This window comes from Falco cherrug, chromosome 12 (assembly GCF_023634085.1).
Source record: "Falco cherrug isolate bFalChe1 chromosome 12, bFalChe1.pri, whole genome shotgun sequence".
NCBI lineage: Eukaryota > Metazoa > Chordata > Aves > Falconiformes > Falconidae > Falco > Falco cherrug.
This window is the reverse complement of record NC_073708.1, coordinates 10,399,979-10,414,526: the sequence shown is the minus strand read 5'-3', so window position 1 is coordinate 10,414,526 and position 14,548 is coordinate 10,399,979. Positions and strand designations below refer to the sequence as shown.

At 38.4% G+C, this 14,548-nt stretch overlaps 1 protein-coding gene across 1 annotated transcript in view; it reads right to left on the bottom strand.

Annotated features, from left to right (window-relative positions):
- Nucleotides 1-14,548, bottom strand: part of CDC73 (cell division cycle 73) — a 112,854-nt gene that overhangs the window by 77,131 nt on the left and 21,175 nt on the right. Inside the window, exons 8-9 of the mRNA XM_055724419.1 lie at nucleotides 9,659-9,757; nucleotides 8,312-8,390 (exon numbers count right to left, since the gene is read on the bottom strand). Coding sequence (XP_055580394.1) covers nucleotides 8,312-8,390; nucleotides 9,659-9,757 — 178 coding nt within the window. The remainder of the gene's footprint in view (nucleotides 1-8,311; nucleotides 8,391-9,658; nucleotides 9,758-14,548) is intronic.

Here is a 14,548-nt window from a genome sequence, read left to right as displayed (position 1 = left end):
GGGCTGCAGGTGCCGTCTGCTCCTCTGGGCTCCACGGGCTGGTGGCACAGCCTGCCTCACCACGGGCTTCCCATGGGCTGCAGGGGAATCTCTGCTCTCACCTGGAGCTGCTCCTGCCTCCTCCTGCCCTGCCCTGCCCTGGGGGGCTGCAGGACCAATGCTGCTCTTGCATATTCTCACTCCTCTCTTCCACTGCGATTTGTTGTGCAGGTTTTTTTCCCCCCTTCTTAAATACACTACCCCAGAGGTGCTGCCAGCTGGCACCGATTGGCTTGGCCATGGCCAGCAGCAGGTCCATCGGGCATGGGGGAAGCTTCCATGCAAACCCAATACCTTGATGTAACTCTAATAGATGCTAAATGGCCAAAGTAGAACATAGGTAGCCCACTTACATTCCTGCTAACAGTTACTGTAGCCACGACAAGGTCTGCTGCAGACCCATGGTCTGCTACCTGCAGGTAGAGTGGGATAAGCAAAAGCAGTCACCTCCCAAACTGCCCACCAGCTCTCAAAATTCCTGCCTAAAACTCTCAAGCAACTGGTGAATGAGAGTTAAGCATTGCCACCTTGCAGATAATCACAGCAACCCTCCTTTAACTGGTAACAGCACAGCCTTTTCTCAGAATACAGCTTTTTTGACCTGATCCTCTCACACTCACCACGTGATATTCTACTAGTCAGCCACTCACTTTTCTTACAGAAATAAGCACCGCTACAAGTGAGAGCCCTGCCACTTGCACTTTTGTGCCTTTTTATAAGGTTTCAACAGCTTGTACGCTTGGCCACACACAGTAGTACCTTCAGCTCCACTCACTGTACACAGCCTGTGCAAAGCAGAGAACAAATGCTTCCAAGTCAGGGACTCCGCCGTTACAGCTGCAGTCCCACTTCAACGAATGCAGAAGGTGTTAGCCAGGTTAATGCGGCTGGTTGTAAGTTACATTCGAGGACCAGGCTAGAAAGTAGAGAGGCACTTCTTCCAGAGCATTCTCTGAGGGCAGTGGCTGACCCCCATGCAGCTGCTCAAAACCACACATGGGACACAAGAGGAACCACAAGCCAAAGTAAAGAGGACTCCAGAGCAACTTGGAGCACCACGGGACATGCCCCCAACACACATCAGCATAAACACTGTACCAAACCCTCTGACTAAGAAAAACAAAAGCAGCATGTTTCTCCCCACCCTCCCACATTGGCTTGAATCTGTACTGCTGACTCATGCACCAGCACAGACATGAAATATTAATGCCTGGACAAGAATTAGTTTGTAACTCCAGTTTCAAAATCACAGCCTCACTGATGGTAATAGAAGTAGCAGTTAAAGTTATAAGCCATCTACTAAGTGTATTCAAGAATAAGAGAGCCCTTTACATAAAAGCATCATGATAGCAAGACTTTGCACCCTTATTTTTAAAACTGGAATTAGATGCAGAACAACTGATAAAAACCCCAAACTTACTTGAGAGTCTTCAATACACTGGGATTTTTCAGTAAAATTATAGCAAAGTTATCATACACATTTCCTTTAGGCAAAAAGCAGTCCATATTAAATACTCTAAACTTTTAACCCTAAGGAGTAAAGAATGCAAGCAAAGCCCAGCCTTAGTGTATTGTCACAAACTATATCCCAACTTTTTCTGTTTGCCAGATATAATCAGTTTCATAAACACATAAGCATTGTTAAAAACACCAACATCAACAAATGCCTTAAAAGCCACATCCTGAGAGACTAAACACAATAACTAGTACTGAATAATCAATCTAATGCTTCCAAACCACTATCGTCAGTTAACATTAAGACTATATTTTCTTCTCCAGTCATTGCATGTATTATGATCACAATTTCACAGTTCAATGACCCAAAGACTGTCAAAGAATCACATACTTTTCCAGTGTGGTTCATCACTAGTTAGCATCACCATGCATCAATCTGAGCACCTTCTCTCATTTGAAAGAATTAGACCTGGAAATTAAAATATGCCCCCTAATGCATCAGCTTGTTGGGCTGATTATAGATCACCATTTGCTTATATTTCCATTTCCCTGCATGAGAGTATTAATGTTCAAGGTGCCTTCCATCTGCCTAAAGCCCACTGCTCTATGTCCATCTAGGTCACTCTGCATTCTGATTCTGCACCTGCTGCAGCTCTAGCTACGCAATCCGGGTGCAAGCTTGAGCACTGATCCATTACCAAAAGAATAATAGCTTTAAAAAGACTCAAATTAACCTGAATTTTTGGAAGGAAGTCTAGGCAAATAGAACAAAGAAGCATGTCTCTGAATCACTGAAGAGCTCAAGTTAGACTTTCTTTGAATTGTGGATGAATAAGATTGAATAACCACTTTTTTTTCAGCTGTATACTCTTCAAACCCCAGATAGCAACAGCTCTGCAGACTGCCTGGAAATGATTCACTACCCCACTTCACACCCATGGTAATTAAATCACTGACACCAAATTTCATTCTACAGAAGTTTACTGAACACTCCATTTCAGTACTATACCCTAACAAGTTAAGAAGTTTCACGCCTAAATTTCCAAGCTACACTAATTAGTTTACAACATTCTCTGCACAGTTCATATATAACAGTTCAGTAATAATCTTACAAGTAATTAACACCAAGTATTTAAAAGTTTCTCACAGTACTAATAAAAAAAAAAAAGTACGAATTTGTGTGTGTTTTTCAGTACTGAAGTGAAAGCACGGTACCGAAAGTTATCAGACGACCTGGTCACACTAAGCCAGAAAATAGAGATAGACTGCAATCTTTTTACAAATGTGACTCTTACACATATTCTCTGCTAGGAAAAAAAGCAGAATCCTATAACTGTAAAAATTAATGCAATAAATAAAAGTCTAACAAGACAGTCAACTTTCAGAACTCTGGATCTCCTGCTACCAGTTCTCCTGTTCTCCTTGTGTAAACAGAAATCACACAATTAAAAGAATATTATTATGATAAATGCTTTACAAAGAAGCTCTCTTAATGCATAGGAGAGGGGGAAAAAAAATGTATGGTTCAGAGTCACCTCAAGTTTAAAAACTTCATAGTCTTCTGCTACCTAGGCTTAACACTTATGACTGACTGAAGCTAGGCATGTTTCTGAAAAACCGCAGCTATATTTGAAAATCCAACATAATTACAAGAGTAATTCAAACACAAAATGACAACAGCAGGAAGTCAACAGCAAGCTTTCCTGAAGGACGCACCTGGACAAGGTAAACAATACTCTTTACCATTACAAACTGAAATCACATGTCTGTACAGCAAAACCCTTCCCAATTTACACTACACAGGACTAAAAATTGTTGAGGTTTTGTGTGGTGGGTTTTTTTTTATTGGGTCGTTTTTGTATTGGCTTCTGCTGTGTTGAAACCTTGACAACAATAGGCAAACAAGAACAACACTCCTGGAACACAACTTAAAGACCTAACACCTGGAGCAGCACCGAGAAACTTTTCTTTGCTATCTATACTGAGAGATGCACTCAGTGGGTCATGAAAATGTTATATCTTCAAGATTATCATCCCAACACTATTTCACACTCTGGAATTACCAAAGAAACAAGCATGTGAAAAGGACTATCTCAGGTAAAGCCACCCAAAAATCCAGGGGAAAACACCTAGGTATAGCATCCAGAACAATTTAGTACCTAGAATGTCCTATACATCAGCTCAAAGTTGCAGTATACCACCAGCTGAGCTGCAAACCATAAACATCAGTAAATATGTACTTAGATATCAAACACGGAGGCACATAGGAGAGCACACAAAATACCTTCGTAAGTGTCGAATGACATTTGGGCACTGGATTTTGAAATCCTGAAAAGGATTTAAAGATTATGTTATGTTGCCCAAGGAGATATGACAGACTGCGGTTTGAACAAGATGGCCTGTGGCATGAATAAAATACCACTAGTAAAGATGTCATTAATAAAGTGTAAAAAAAAAAAAAGCTAACAGGAGTAATATGAAGGAAAGGAATAAAACTACAAAAGCAGAGTACAAAATGTTTAGCACAGAACGGAGCCCTGTGTTGTGAAGAGGGGACACAACCCCTGACTGCCAGCATGAAAGGAACAAAACCAACAGGAAGGAAACGGCCGCCAAGGAAAGGCAGTGCAGGGAGTTCACTGCCTCACCTCAAAACCATTTGAACAGTTCAGCGTGATGGGTGTGCTGCCAAGTAACATGTTCTTCCACTGTAGAAAAATCTAGGATGTACGAGTCCTACTGCAAGAGACATTCTAATACATTTCCTATGGCATATATCACAGAACTTTAAGAACGTCAAAGGAAAGATTTCCCTCTCCTACCTAACCAAAGCCGCAGCAACAAGACACCCATTTGAGAGAAAGCTAACAACTACTGACTCAGGGCTGCATAAGCAGTTCCATTGACTGCAGGTGTAACTGATTATTTGCTCTTCAGGAATAGTACTTTAAAATTACCAACCCCCTCACATTTACTATTAAAGCAATCTAAACCATTCAAGCAGCAAAGCCTGCCCCATCTGGCATGAAAATTTTAAGCCAACCAGCCAGAGAGGCATCCTGATACACTGCATCACAAATAACAATCCATCACAAGAAGCTGAGAAATTTGGCTGCAACTCAGCTGTTTACTTAATGCATCTCATGTTAAAATTCCTAAATTTACCATCTTCACCCTATGAGCTCTGAATTGTGTTTGCTAAGGACAAAACTGTTAATGGAAAGATTCTGTATTAAACCACACAAATATTAAAAGAAAAAACAGTTCATCTTTTTGCTGCCTAAACTTTAAATCTTCACAAATACTGTAGTATTATACGAAGCTGCAGACAGACAATAAGCCGCAATCATCATGCAACTAGCCGAGGAATATGGTGAATCCTTCCTACAGTTTCAATACCTCTGAGGAAAGAGCAAACAGGTGAGACAAAGACAAAAGCTTAGAAACACTGCCTCCCTTGGCTTTGTTTCAATCCTTAGCCAAATTTACTACTACGAATATTGTTACACACAACACGCAGTCCTCCCTTCCACACTCTCTAGCCAACCACATGTACAGTCATATAGGGCAACATATAGAAAGCCTTCAGAGTGACACAAATCTATAGAGTTCAACTTTATCTCAAGTGTTATCCATCATTACTAATAAACATGGATACAATTGCATAAATACTTCAAGTTATTATACCTAGAACTTAAATAATCTTCCTTTTCCTTCAGACCTCTTTCCCAAAATCCCCAATACTGCAAGGCTTCCGTAAACACGTTATTCCAAGTTCTTACTAGACTAACCATCAAAAAAAATAGTCTTAAAGGAACAAAAAATGCCTTACTTTACTTTTATTGATGACTTTCTGCTTGCAATCTCACTTCCACACTGAGAATTTGAGGGCTACAACTGAATTTTGAAGGCAAATTAAAAATTCTTTAAGGAATGAATTAACTTGTGATATGGTTACAAGTGATGCATAAAGTTCAGTTTTAAGCAAATCACATTACCACTACTGAATGGCATAGGAAAACATAAATGCCTACTTATAGCTTTTAAAACTTACCTGGCACTGTGAGTTTCAGTTAGACTAAAATTTATAGTTTTATAATAGAATACTCCAGAAGCAAATAAGGTATTCTGCTATTTTTTAAAGTTAACTTGTAGCTGAGGAAGGTAACTTGAATATCTCTAGGTCCTCTCCTAAGAAATCTAGATGTTAATTTCTAATTCTACATAATTTCCATAAATGCTGTATCAATACCTTTCATAAGTCAATTTTGTATTTGAAACACATTCTTTCAAACACCTAATTTGTACTTCACATGCTAACCTACACATATAACTTGGTATTACACCAGTGCTATTCTTATACGTATTTCTTTAAATTCACTGAGAAAACCAAAATACAAAATCAACTCCACATATGACTAAACCAAATACAAGAAACTGGAAAGTAAGGCACATAAACATGTCCAAGAAAGAAGCAGTGGTAACAACTACCCAGGCGGAACATAACCATTTCAGGCACTTCATGACCATCACATCACAAAAGAACCTTTCAACTGGAACATCAGCTGGAGTCCATTTCAACACTAACAGAAACCCCAAGACCACGTTCTCAGAATCACATACAAATGGATTTTTCACAATTATTAATTACAGAAACATTTTTTCCCCCCTGACATGCATTTAATTTCTTCTTTGATTTCTGCTCAGAAATTTCTACATTAACCCCACGCTGGTTAGCTGCTCAACAAACTCTTCTGGGTTCTTTTTTCCTGCCATGCAAAACCTCTTATTTTCTGTTCCCTCTTGAACCACACATGTGTGGTAAAAGCATACAATACATTCACCCCTTTAGCACAGATGTTGTCTGCACAGGCTGTGTACTAAAACTACGCGATTTGTCATCTGGAAGGACACTAGACCATTCCTTTCCCTGAGTCTCTTGTGGTAAAAGACTCCACATTGAATTATATGCATTGTTATATTTGAACTGTTAGCCTTGTCCATTAATTTCTTTCTCCACCTTTTATTTCATACTGTCCAGTCTGGATATTTACCATTTTTAATTCTTAATAGGAAATGGTAGTAAAAGGAAGACTACTTGGCAAATATGCGAGTACTGGAGTCTGAAAATATCATCAGAAACAAACTGAAGAAATACTAATAAAAATATTCATGGAAGAGTTGTGTTGGTTTTTGGGTTGTTGTTTGGGGCTTTTTTTTCTTCCTTTCTTTCCCAAATTCCCTTGACTTTTATAACAACAATTAATTCTTCATGGATGCTATTTGTAGATTATTTTTCAATGCTGAAAAAGCTAGCAAACATCCTGCTTCAGCTTTTTTCTCTTACCCCCCAGGCAACTGTCAACGAGTAGTAGTAAATAAAAACCATTGCACCAAAATAAAAGAATATTGAGGCCAACAGGGGATATAATAGCATATCTGACCAAGTCTCCTATAGTAACTTGCACACACACAAAAAACCCCATAAACCTAAAGGATGTACTCACATATAAAGTGTATATTCATAGAACTTTTTTTTTAAAGTAACTTCAGAGATGGCTACAGTCAGATTCTGAAATTCTTATATATTATCCAGTAAGAGGTACATGAAAAATGTAAGCTTCACAAATTTCTTATAGCATGAAATTCTCCTTGGTGTTATATTTTATGCTTTTCTTTCTCCAGTTACAATCAAAAGTGAATATCCAAGTAATACTGTAATATACTCTTGCTTTTTATTTGTATAGCAAAAAAGACCATGCCATTTCAATACAAAATTGGACACAATTAGCAATAGCACAGCACTTCTACAGCATCTGAGAAATCATACAGACGGCATATGAATGTTACTCAGTCTCCCTCAACAAATAATGGTACTAACTTGGACAAAGCCAAATACGGTAAAAGATGTAAGCTGAATTCCTCATCCACAGTTTAAGATGGCATTTAGCAGCATGTAAGTTCTTGCAGTCAGAAAAGAAAGTCCTCAAAAGCATGCATAGGAACTGTCATTAAAGAGAATGATTTTGTTTGAGAACTAGAATGAAGAGGCAACTCAGAAGGGTAACAAAATTTGCCTTGTCCTCTGCAAGAAACACAAAAAAATCCAACCATAACACAAGATTTACAAATTAAAAATACAGCAAGACACAAACATGAAATAACTAGAACGTGCACTAAAAACAGAAGATAAAGAAAAAAAGCAAAGGGGATGGAAGAAAAAGTTTGAGTTAGAAAGACAAATCACCACTCAAGTTCAGCTTTCCACTCTGTTTTAAAATAAGTGATAGATAATTCTTAAATATATAGATTATTTCCATCTTCTCTCCAGCAGGGAGATAATATCTTGCACCACTGCTACCAGTTTGTTTTGTAATTAAGGAGACATAATAAGCTAATAATCTTTACTTGTAATTAACTGGAAGCAACTTGTCAAGTAATTACTATTGTTTGAGGACACCCAATCTATTTCATTTTATGCACCTGACAGTCATATTTGCATTTTTTTTTTTTTATTTATTTATTTATTAATTGCATATGACCTTTCCCAAACTAATTCCCCCACCACCAAGTAGTTCTGGTTTTAAGCTTTCATTTTGCTTCCTGAGACATTGAAATTATTTCTAATAGATAATATTTTCAGACTTGATTACTTGGAAAAGTAATCTTCAGGCATAGTTGAAGCTTTTTTTGGTCTTTTCTTAAGTTTCAAAAGTAAAAGCACAGAAAATCCCCTAACCCAAACTTTATAACTCATTGATTTCTTTCCCCACTTCTTTTTCTTTTCCTTTTAAAAGAAGTATTACAGTACACTTACCCTCTTTGCCTTTGAATCTTTCCTGATCATATCTGTTGTAGGCAGCTGGAATAGGTTGCTTATTTCGTAAAGTGGGATCCTAAAACAGGTTAAATAACATTTGTTAAACATACTAAAAGATACTTGATGCTTTATGAACATCATGAAGTATTACATGGAACTGTTCAAGAACTTCAGTAGGAGTCTCAATGCATTTGAAAACTTCTGACATGTTTCCCTTCAAAATCCACTTATAACCTTACAGAAACCGAGTTTAGAAGTACATACCAAAAACAATGACAGTGACCCGAGGCAAAATTAAAGTAGCAATAACAAACTGCATTGGCAAAAAATCTGTAAAGTTTTATGAAATCACACAGTTTTTGTAATATCTCAAGAACTAGCAAGAGGAAAAAAACCTGTCAACTGACAACTCATGATTAAGCCTTCAGCCACACACACAAAATGTTCCTTGCCAGCCTGATTAAGCTAAAATTCTGCTAAACCTACAGAATAAAAACATATTTGGAGGGGGGGGGGGGGGGGGGGGCGGGGAAAAAAAAAAAGGTATTCTGGGAAAAGTTTAAAAAAGTGCCAATCTAGAGACATGCTAAATACCAAGTCAATCTTTTTTGTGGATGGCTTAGTTACGTATTCACAACTATTCTGAATGGGACATTTGAATAGTGCCGTGCACAATTTACGAAATTCAACACAAAGCAAATATTTAAATATTGGAATTCATCTTGTTATTTAAATTTAGTTCTTTGTCAAAAGTAGCAGCAGCAAAACCAAAACCAAGTATGATTAAATAGCTTTTAGAGCAGACTGCCACCGAGTTCAAGAATATATTAGGCTTAATAGAACTCAATAGTAAACACCACAATACAAAACAAATCCTGTCTAATACCTAGATAGACTTAAACAATAAACCTCTAAGTCTGCTGATTTATTACAGGCAAAAGAAAGCTAGTTCAAGCTGTTCCCACTCATGAGTCATGTTCCAGATTCTTAAACATTTGCTACCCTATCTGTCAGAAAAACAGCAAAACATTTTGTCTGAAATGGCAGTACTCTCATCTAATACATTTTTTGCAAATAGATGCAGGATGTCACTAGTGTTCAATAAATGCAGAAGCTGGCAGAAGCAGTTTCACCTCTAAGTAACAAGAACATATTGAACAAATTAAACTAATGTATTCAACTCTATAAATACCAATAAATGTAATTTAAGTCAAAGAATATCTGTGAAATTATGCTGAGAAGTTGTGCATTCACTGGAACTAAACCAAAATAAATTTCATATTTAATAACAAGACACTCTCACTTCTGGTGTTACAGCCGTCATACTCAAAGTGCTGCTCTTACCGTTGGTGCTGTATTTGGTGCAGGTCTTTGCTCAGGTGCTCGGCCTTCTTCTCTGGCTTTTACTGATTGAAGAATTGCAAAAATATTCTTGGCAAAGTTCTGAAAAACATATCAGATACCCATGAACCTTGTTGACTATCTGAGTTTCAACTAGTAACAGTACAGGTAGAAGACACCATTTGGCTAACTTGTGCTTTGAAGAAAAACAAAACTAGTGCACCAATTTTCTAAACAGGCGCTTTCTGATTACTTTTCTGTGACAGGAGGATCCAAACATAAACTGAGCTTTCAGGCATCGCTGCTACTCCCTATTCTTCAAGGCCCAAACTCACTAGATCTATCTGGCTTCATTACACCACAAGGTAAACCAGACTCTTCACAAACCACTTGTAATCTCCTTCCTCCCTGTTGCCTACCATGCCCTTACAGTCCCTTTGGAACTCTGTGCTGTAGCAAGGTGGGAAAACCTCTCCTCAAGAGTTCCGTGACGCATCTCATCACCCCAGGTATGCAACCGCCAAGAGCCCGCCTGCTCACCTTCTGCCTCCCAACGGGGTGTCTCGGGCACAGTCCCTCTGCCCACCTAACCCCGTGCTACAAGCAGCTTTCCTCCACCCAAGCGTGCCCAGCTCTCTTTGACAAGGGTCCCTCTGAGCCCCTGGGGGGGAGCAAGGCAGCCATCTCCCTGCTTCCCAGCACGGCACTGGAGCACAGCAGAGCAAATGTGCTTCAGCTGGCTGTTAATGGCTCACAGGCACAACCCCATCGCACTGTGCTGCAGTTCTTTTAATATTTAGCTTGAATTACAACTTCACTCCATTTGGCAATTTAAGCAGTAGAGCCTTTCATTTTCAACTGGAAGCAAGAAATCACATTCACAAATCCTCGACTCCAAGAGTGATCCAGGATAATTCTAGTAACTTCACACAGTGTTTTGTCAGATAACCAAGTCATTGAGGCACAACGGAACAAATTGTATTGATCATGGGTTTTAAAACACATTCCTTCTAGTAATATTAGTAGGGCTGCCTTTTCTAAACGAAAACATACACGTTAATTAAGCTTTTGAAAGGCATATGCTGATCACATTACCAGTCAACAGGCATTTTAAGATACAGAGGTGTGTGTACACAATGTCTGTCATTACTGTCAATTTTCAGTAATGGTTCACCAGTAAAAGCCTTTCACCAATTAAGGAAAATTGCTTTTTTACTGGTTCAGAAAAGTATAACATATTCAAAAAATGCTTAGATACATCCAGAGTATGGTATGCTAACACTGAAGTGGTGTTAATTAACACCACTGGCATTACAAAACAAAGGCATGCACTACAAAATAAAGACTTCTGAGGTGAATTTTGAGAAATCGTTGACAGCACCGCAATGCTAAGCTTCTCTAAGCTTGTTCACTTGACCTCAGCTGGCACGTTGTCAGTCTGCTTCAGACCAGGGGGGCAGGAACTGGAAGACCACCAGAAACCACTTACAAAGGCAAAGCCATTCCCTGAGCAAACCCAGTTCTTTTCACAAAGACTGAAAGAACTCATGCAAGACTGTATTTGAAGTTCTTTTCAGTCAGAAAAATCCTGGGGAAAAAAAACCCGAAACCTTTAAAAAGCTGTGAGCCATGCACATATCAATTATATGAGGATACTCAAAATCAGCTCTGTTCTTCAGAAAGTAAGTCTAAAATACACACTTTTACTGGAAAATCAGACATTTCTCCCAAACTGTGGACTGGGCAGCATATCAATCATAATTCTTGTCACTGCTGTGCTTTATCATATACTGTCTCTTGGAAACAAGCTACTCAGTCTTCTGAAATTCAAGAGCAAGAACTAATCAAGTAAGAAGAGTAATTGTCCATGTAGAAGCCAAGTCTTCTTTTAGACACAAGGAAGCTACAACCAGCTTTCACATCCGTATTTTGTTCATAAAACCCTCAGTTAACATACTCTTAAAAAGTGAGTTTAAATTTCAAATTATGGATTTTCAGAGGCATTTTAGCATCTCAGGTTTTAATAGCCTGAAACTGCACGTTCTGGACCAAATTTTAAATTCTTTCAGATAAAAAACACACAGGATTTTCTCCCATCTGCTGATGTCTCTCTAATAGGCATGGAATTACAAAGTGTTCTTGCTGATGTCTTTTTTTTCCACAGCAAGAAAATGCAGGATCCCCCAAGGCCACAACTACTATCTGTTTGGAAGGGGGAAAAACAGCAGTGTTTTAACAAGCACTCCAACTAATATCATGATCTTGCTGTTCATTGGCTTGGTTGGGGATCTGGGATTACATTACTGTGATCATTTTCTAATGATCGAGCAGGAAGTCCGCTGCAGGTACCAACTGACTTGCAAAGCCCTGCGGAGTTGCAAGACCTCTAAATTTTCATTGTTCATCCCTTCAGAGATCAGAATATGAATATCCCCTAGCTTCTGCCCTGGATTTAGTTGAACTTAATACCAAGTGCAACATTTTTATTACCAAAAACTTCTGATCTGGAGGACAGAGCAGAGGAGAAACAAAAAAATAAAAAAAACACCAACCACCACACACTAAGAAAAAATATCTGTTTCTCCGTACTGTCTCAAAAAACCCTGAACACGCTTTAACAACAATGCTTAAGAAAATCCTCAGTATATCACAGGGCAATACGATTGATTCCTGTTGTTAGCTGCCTAGAGCACTGCTACTCCCATGAAAGCTCTCTTTGTTGATTCCAACCATGTCTACACTAATAATTCATCACAGAGTGGGAGGGGGCAAAATGTTTCAGCAACTACCAAATCAGGCTTTTGATATTGCCTCAAGTAAAGCCCTAGCATAACAGATATTTCCACCCATCCTCACTGATGCCTATAAAAAGAAGGCTCACGCGCTAGCTGTGAATTGGAAGGGAAAACAACGGTAGCCAAAAGACAATCAGCAACAGCACCTATGGGCAGATACACATAGTCAATCATCTTACAGAGTCACATAGGTTCTGTAGGAAAGCCTGCAACACTATGTAAATTCTGAAAATTTACTGGCACAGATGTTCTATGCCTTGCCAACATAGTGACTAACATACACCAAGTCAAGTTACTATCACTGGTGTTAATTTAACACCAAGCTGTTTGAAGAGAAACACCACAGCAAGTAACATCAGCCTGCTCTGCTGGGGAAGACTTAATCAAGTTACATCAGTAACATCCTTTGTAACAAAAATACTTCCATTTAAATATATCACAATTTATTCTAAAAAAAAAAAAAAAAAAAACCAACCACAACCCACCACTGCAATCCTCATTCTACAACCTATCTTTAATTTCTATAACTACCCATAACCCTAACGCTACTTAACAAAGATTTCTAGTCACGATAGCAGCTTTGTCATGCTACCAAATTAAAAGAAAAACAAACACCGATTTCAACTTCACAGAAAATATCTTGCAACAAAAAATATTTAAAGAAAAGCATATTTCATCTCAATCATCTGAACAAAAATAAGAGATTCAATCTCACATATAAAACTAGAAGTATATACAGTGTTAAGATACCATGGCTTATAGGGCTTCAAAACTTTCCTATAGCTAAGCTATAACCAATTTTTCATCAGGTTTTACATTCTGGTATTTCTCTGCAGAGAGAGAAGAGCCTAGGAACAACTGTATAAACTCAAAGTCTTACTTGAGCTAACAATAAGAATTTCTTGTTGGACATGCATTCCAGGATGAGCAAGAGCTGCAGAAGGCTGTAAATATCGTCCAAACCTACAGCAGGGCTAGAGAAGGAAGAATCAAGCCCCTATCACACTTCTTGGCACATTTGCTTGACACGCTCAGACATACTGCTAAGTCCTTTGCAGCCACTGACAGACTGAAAGGCATGATGCAGTACCAGAAATGCAATATCCCCATCACACATTTTCAGCAATTCCTATGTACTGCCTGACATGAAAAATGTGAACAGTATTCAGGTGGTCTGGTACAAGTACAGGAGAATTAAAAAATTGTGCATACAGAAGGTGAACTGATGAACTGTATCATTTAAGAGAAAATAATTTGCACATTTAAAGCACATATTTAGATCTGGAGTCCCTCATTTAAGGTATCCCCCTCCTATGCCTCTGAATATCTACCTTCAATTTATAAACTGTTCACTAATATTGAAGTTGATCTTCTCTCCTCCTTGCTCTTCTAATTTAAAGATAGTCCTAAAGCACTGCATTTTATATTGTGTGCGAGGTTGCCCTCTGAATCAAAGGTTGGACATATGCAAGATTGATATTCAGGGACAGTTGCAAGCAACTGCAAGCATGCAAATGTACTGCTAGAATGGCTGTGTGAACTATTAGTATTCTCTGCACCGTGCTCATTCAGACTATAAAAATTTCCATCATTTCTGACCCAGCACCTTTCCTCTCCTCACACAAGAACCCTTCAGGTAAAGGCCACAGTCAGAAACATGTATTATATAGTTGTGATGAAGTAAATCCTTCTTTTTGAATTGCATACACATGCACCTCTCCCATTTTCCTTATTTGCTTTCATTTGATTGACACATAAAATGCAGAATATGTTCAACTGCACTGACAGTCACGTTTGCAGAGAGCTCATGGTACCACTCATGAGTCATGCAACAAGCATAATAGCACACAAAGAATTTTTAAAAGAACCACCTAAATTAATAAGTCATCTTAGCTATGCTTTCAGGACAACAGGAGTTTATATAGCTAACCCAATGAAGCAGAGTACATGACTTAATATTTTTTTAAGCTGTCAGATTAGGAACCAATTAAAAAAAACCCTGTTCATAAAACTGAACTTGTTACTAATTGCTGGGGGGTGGGGAAAATGAGACACTCCCTTCCACAAAAAGTTACTCAGGGAATCAAATAACATTTCT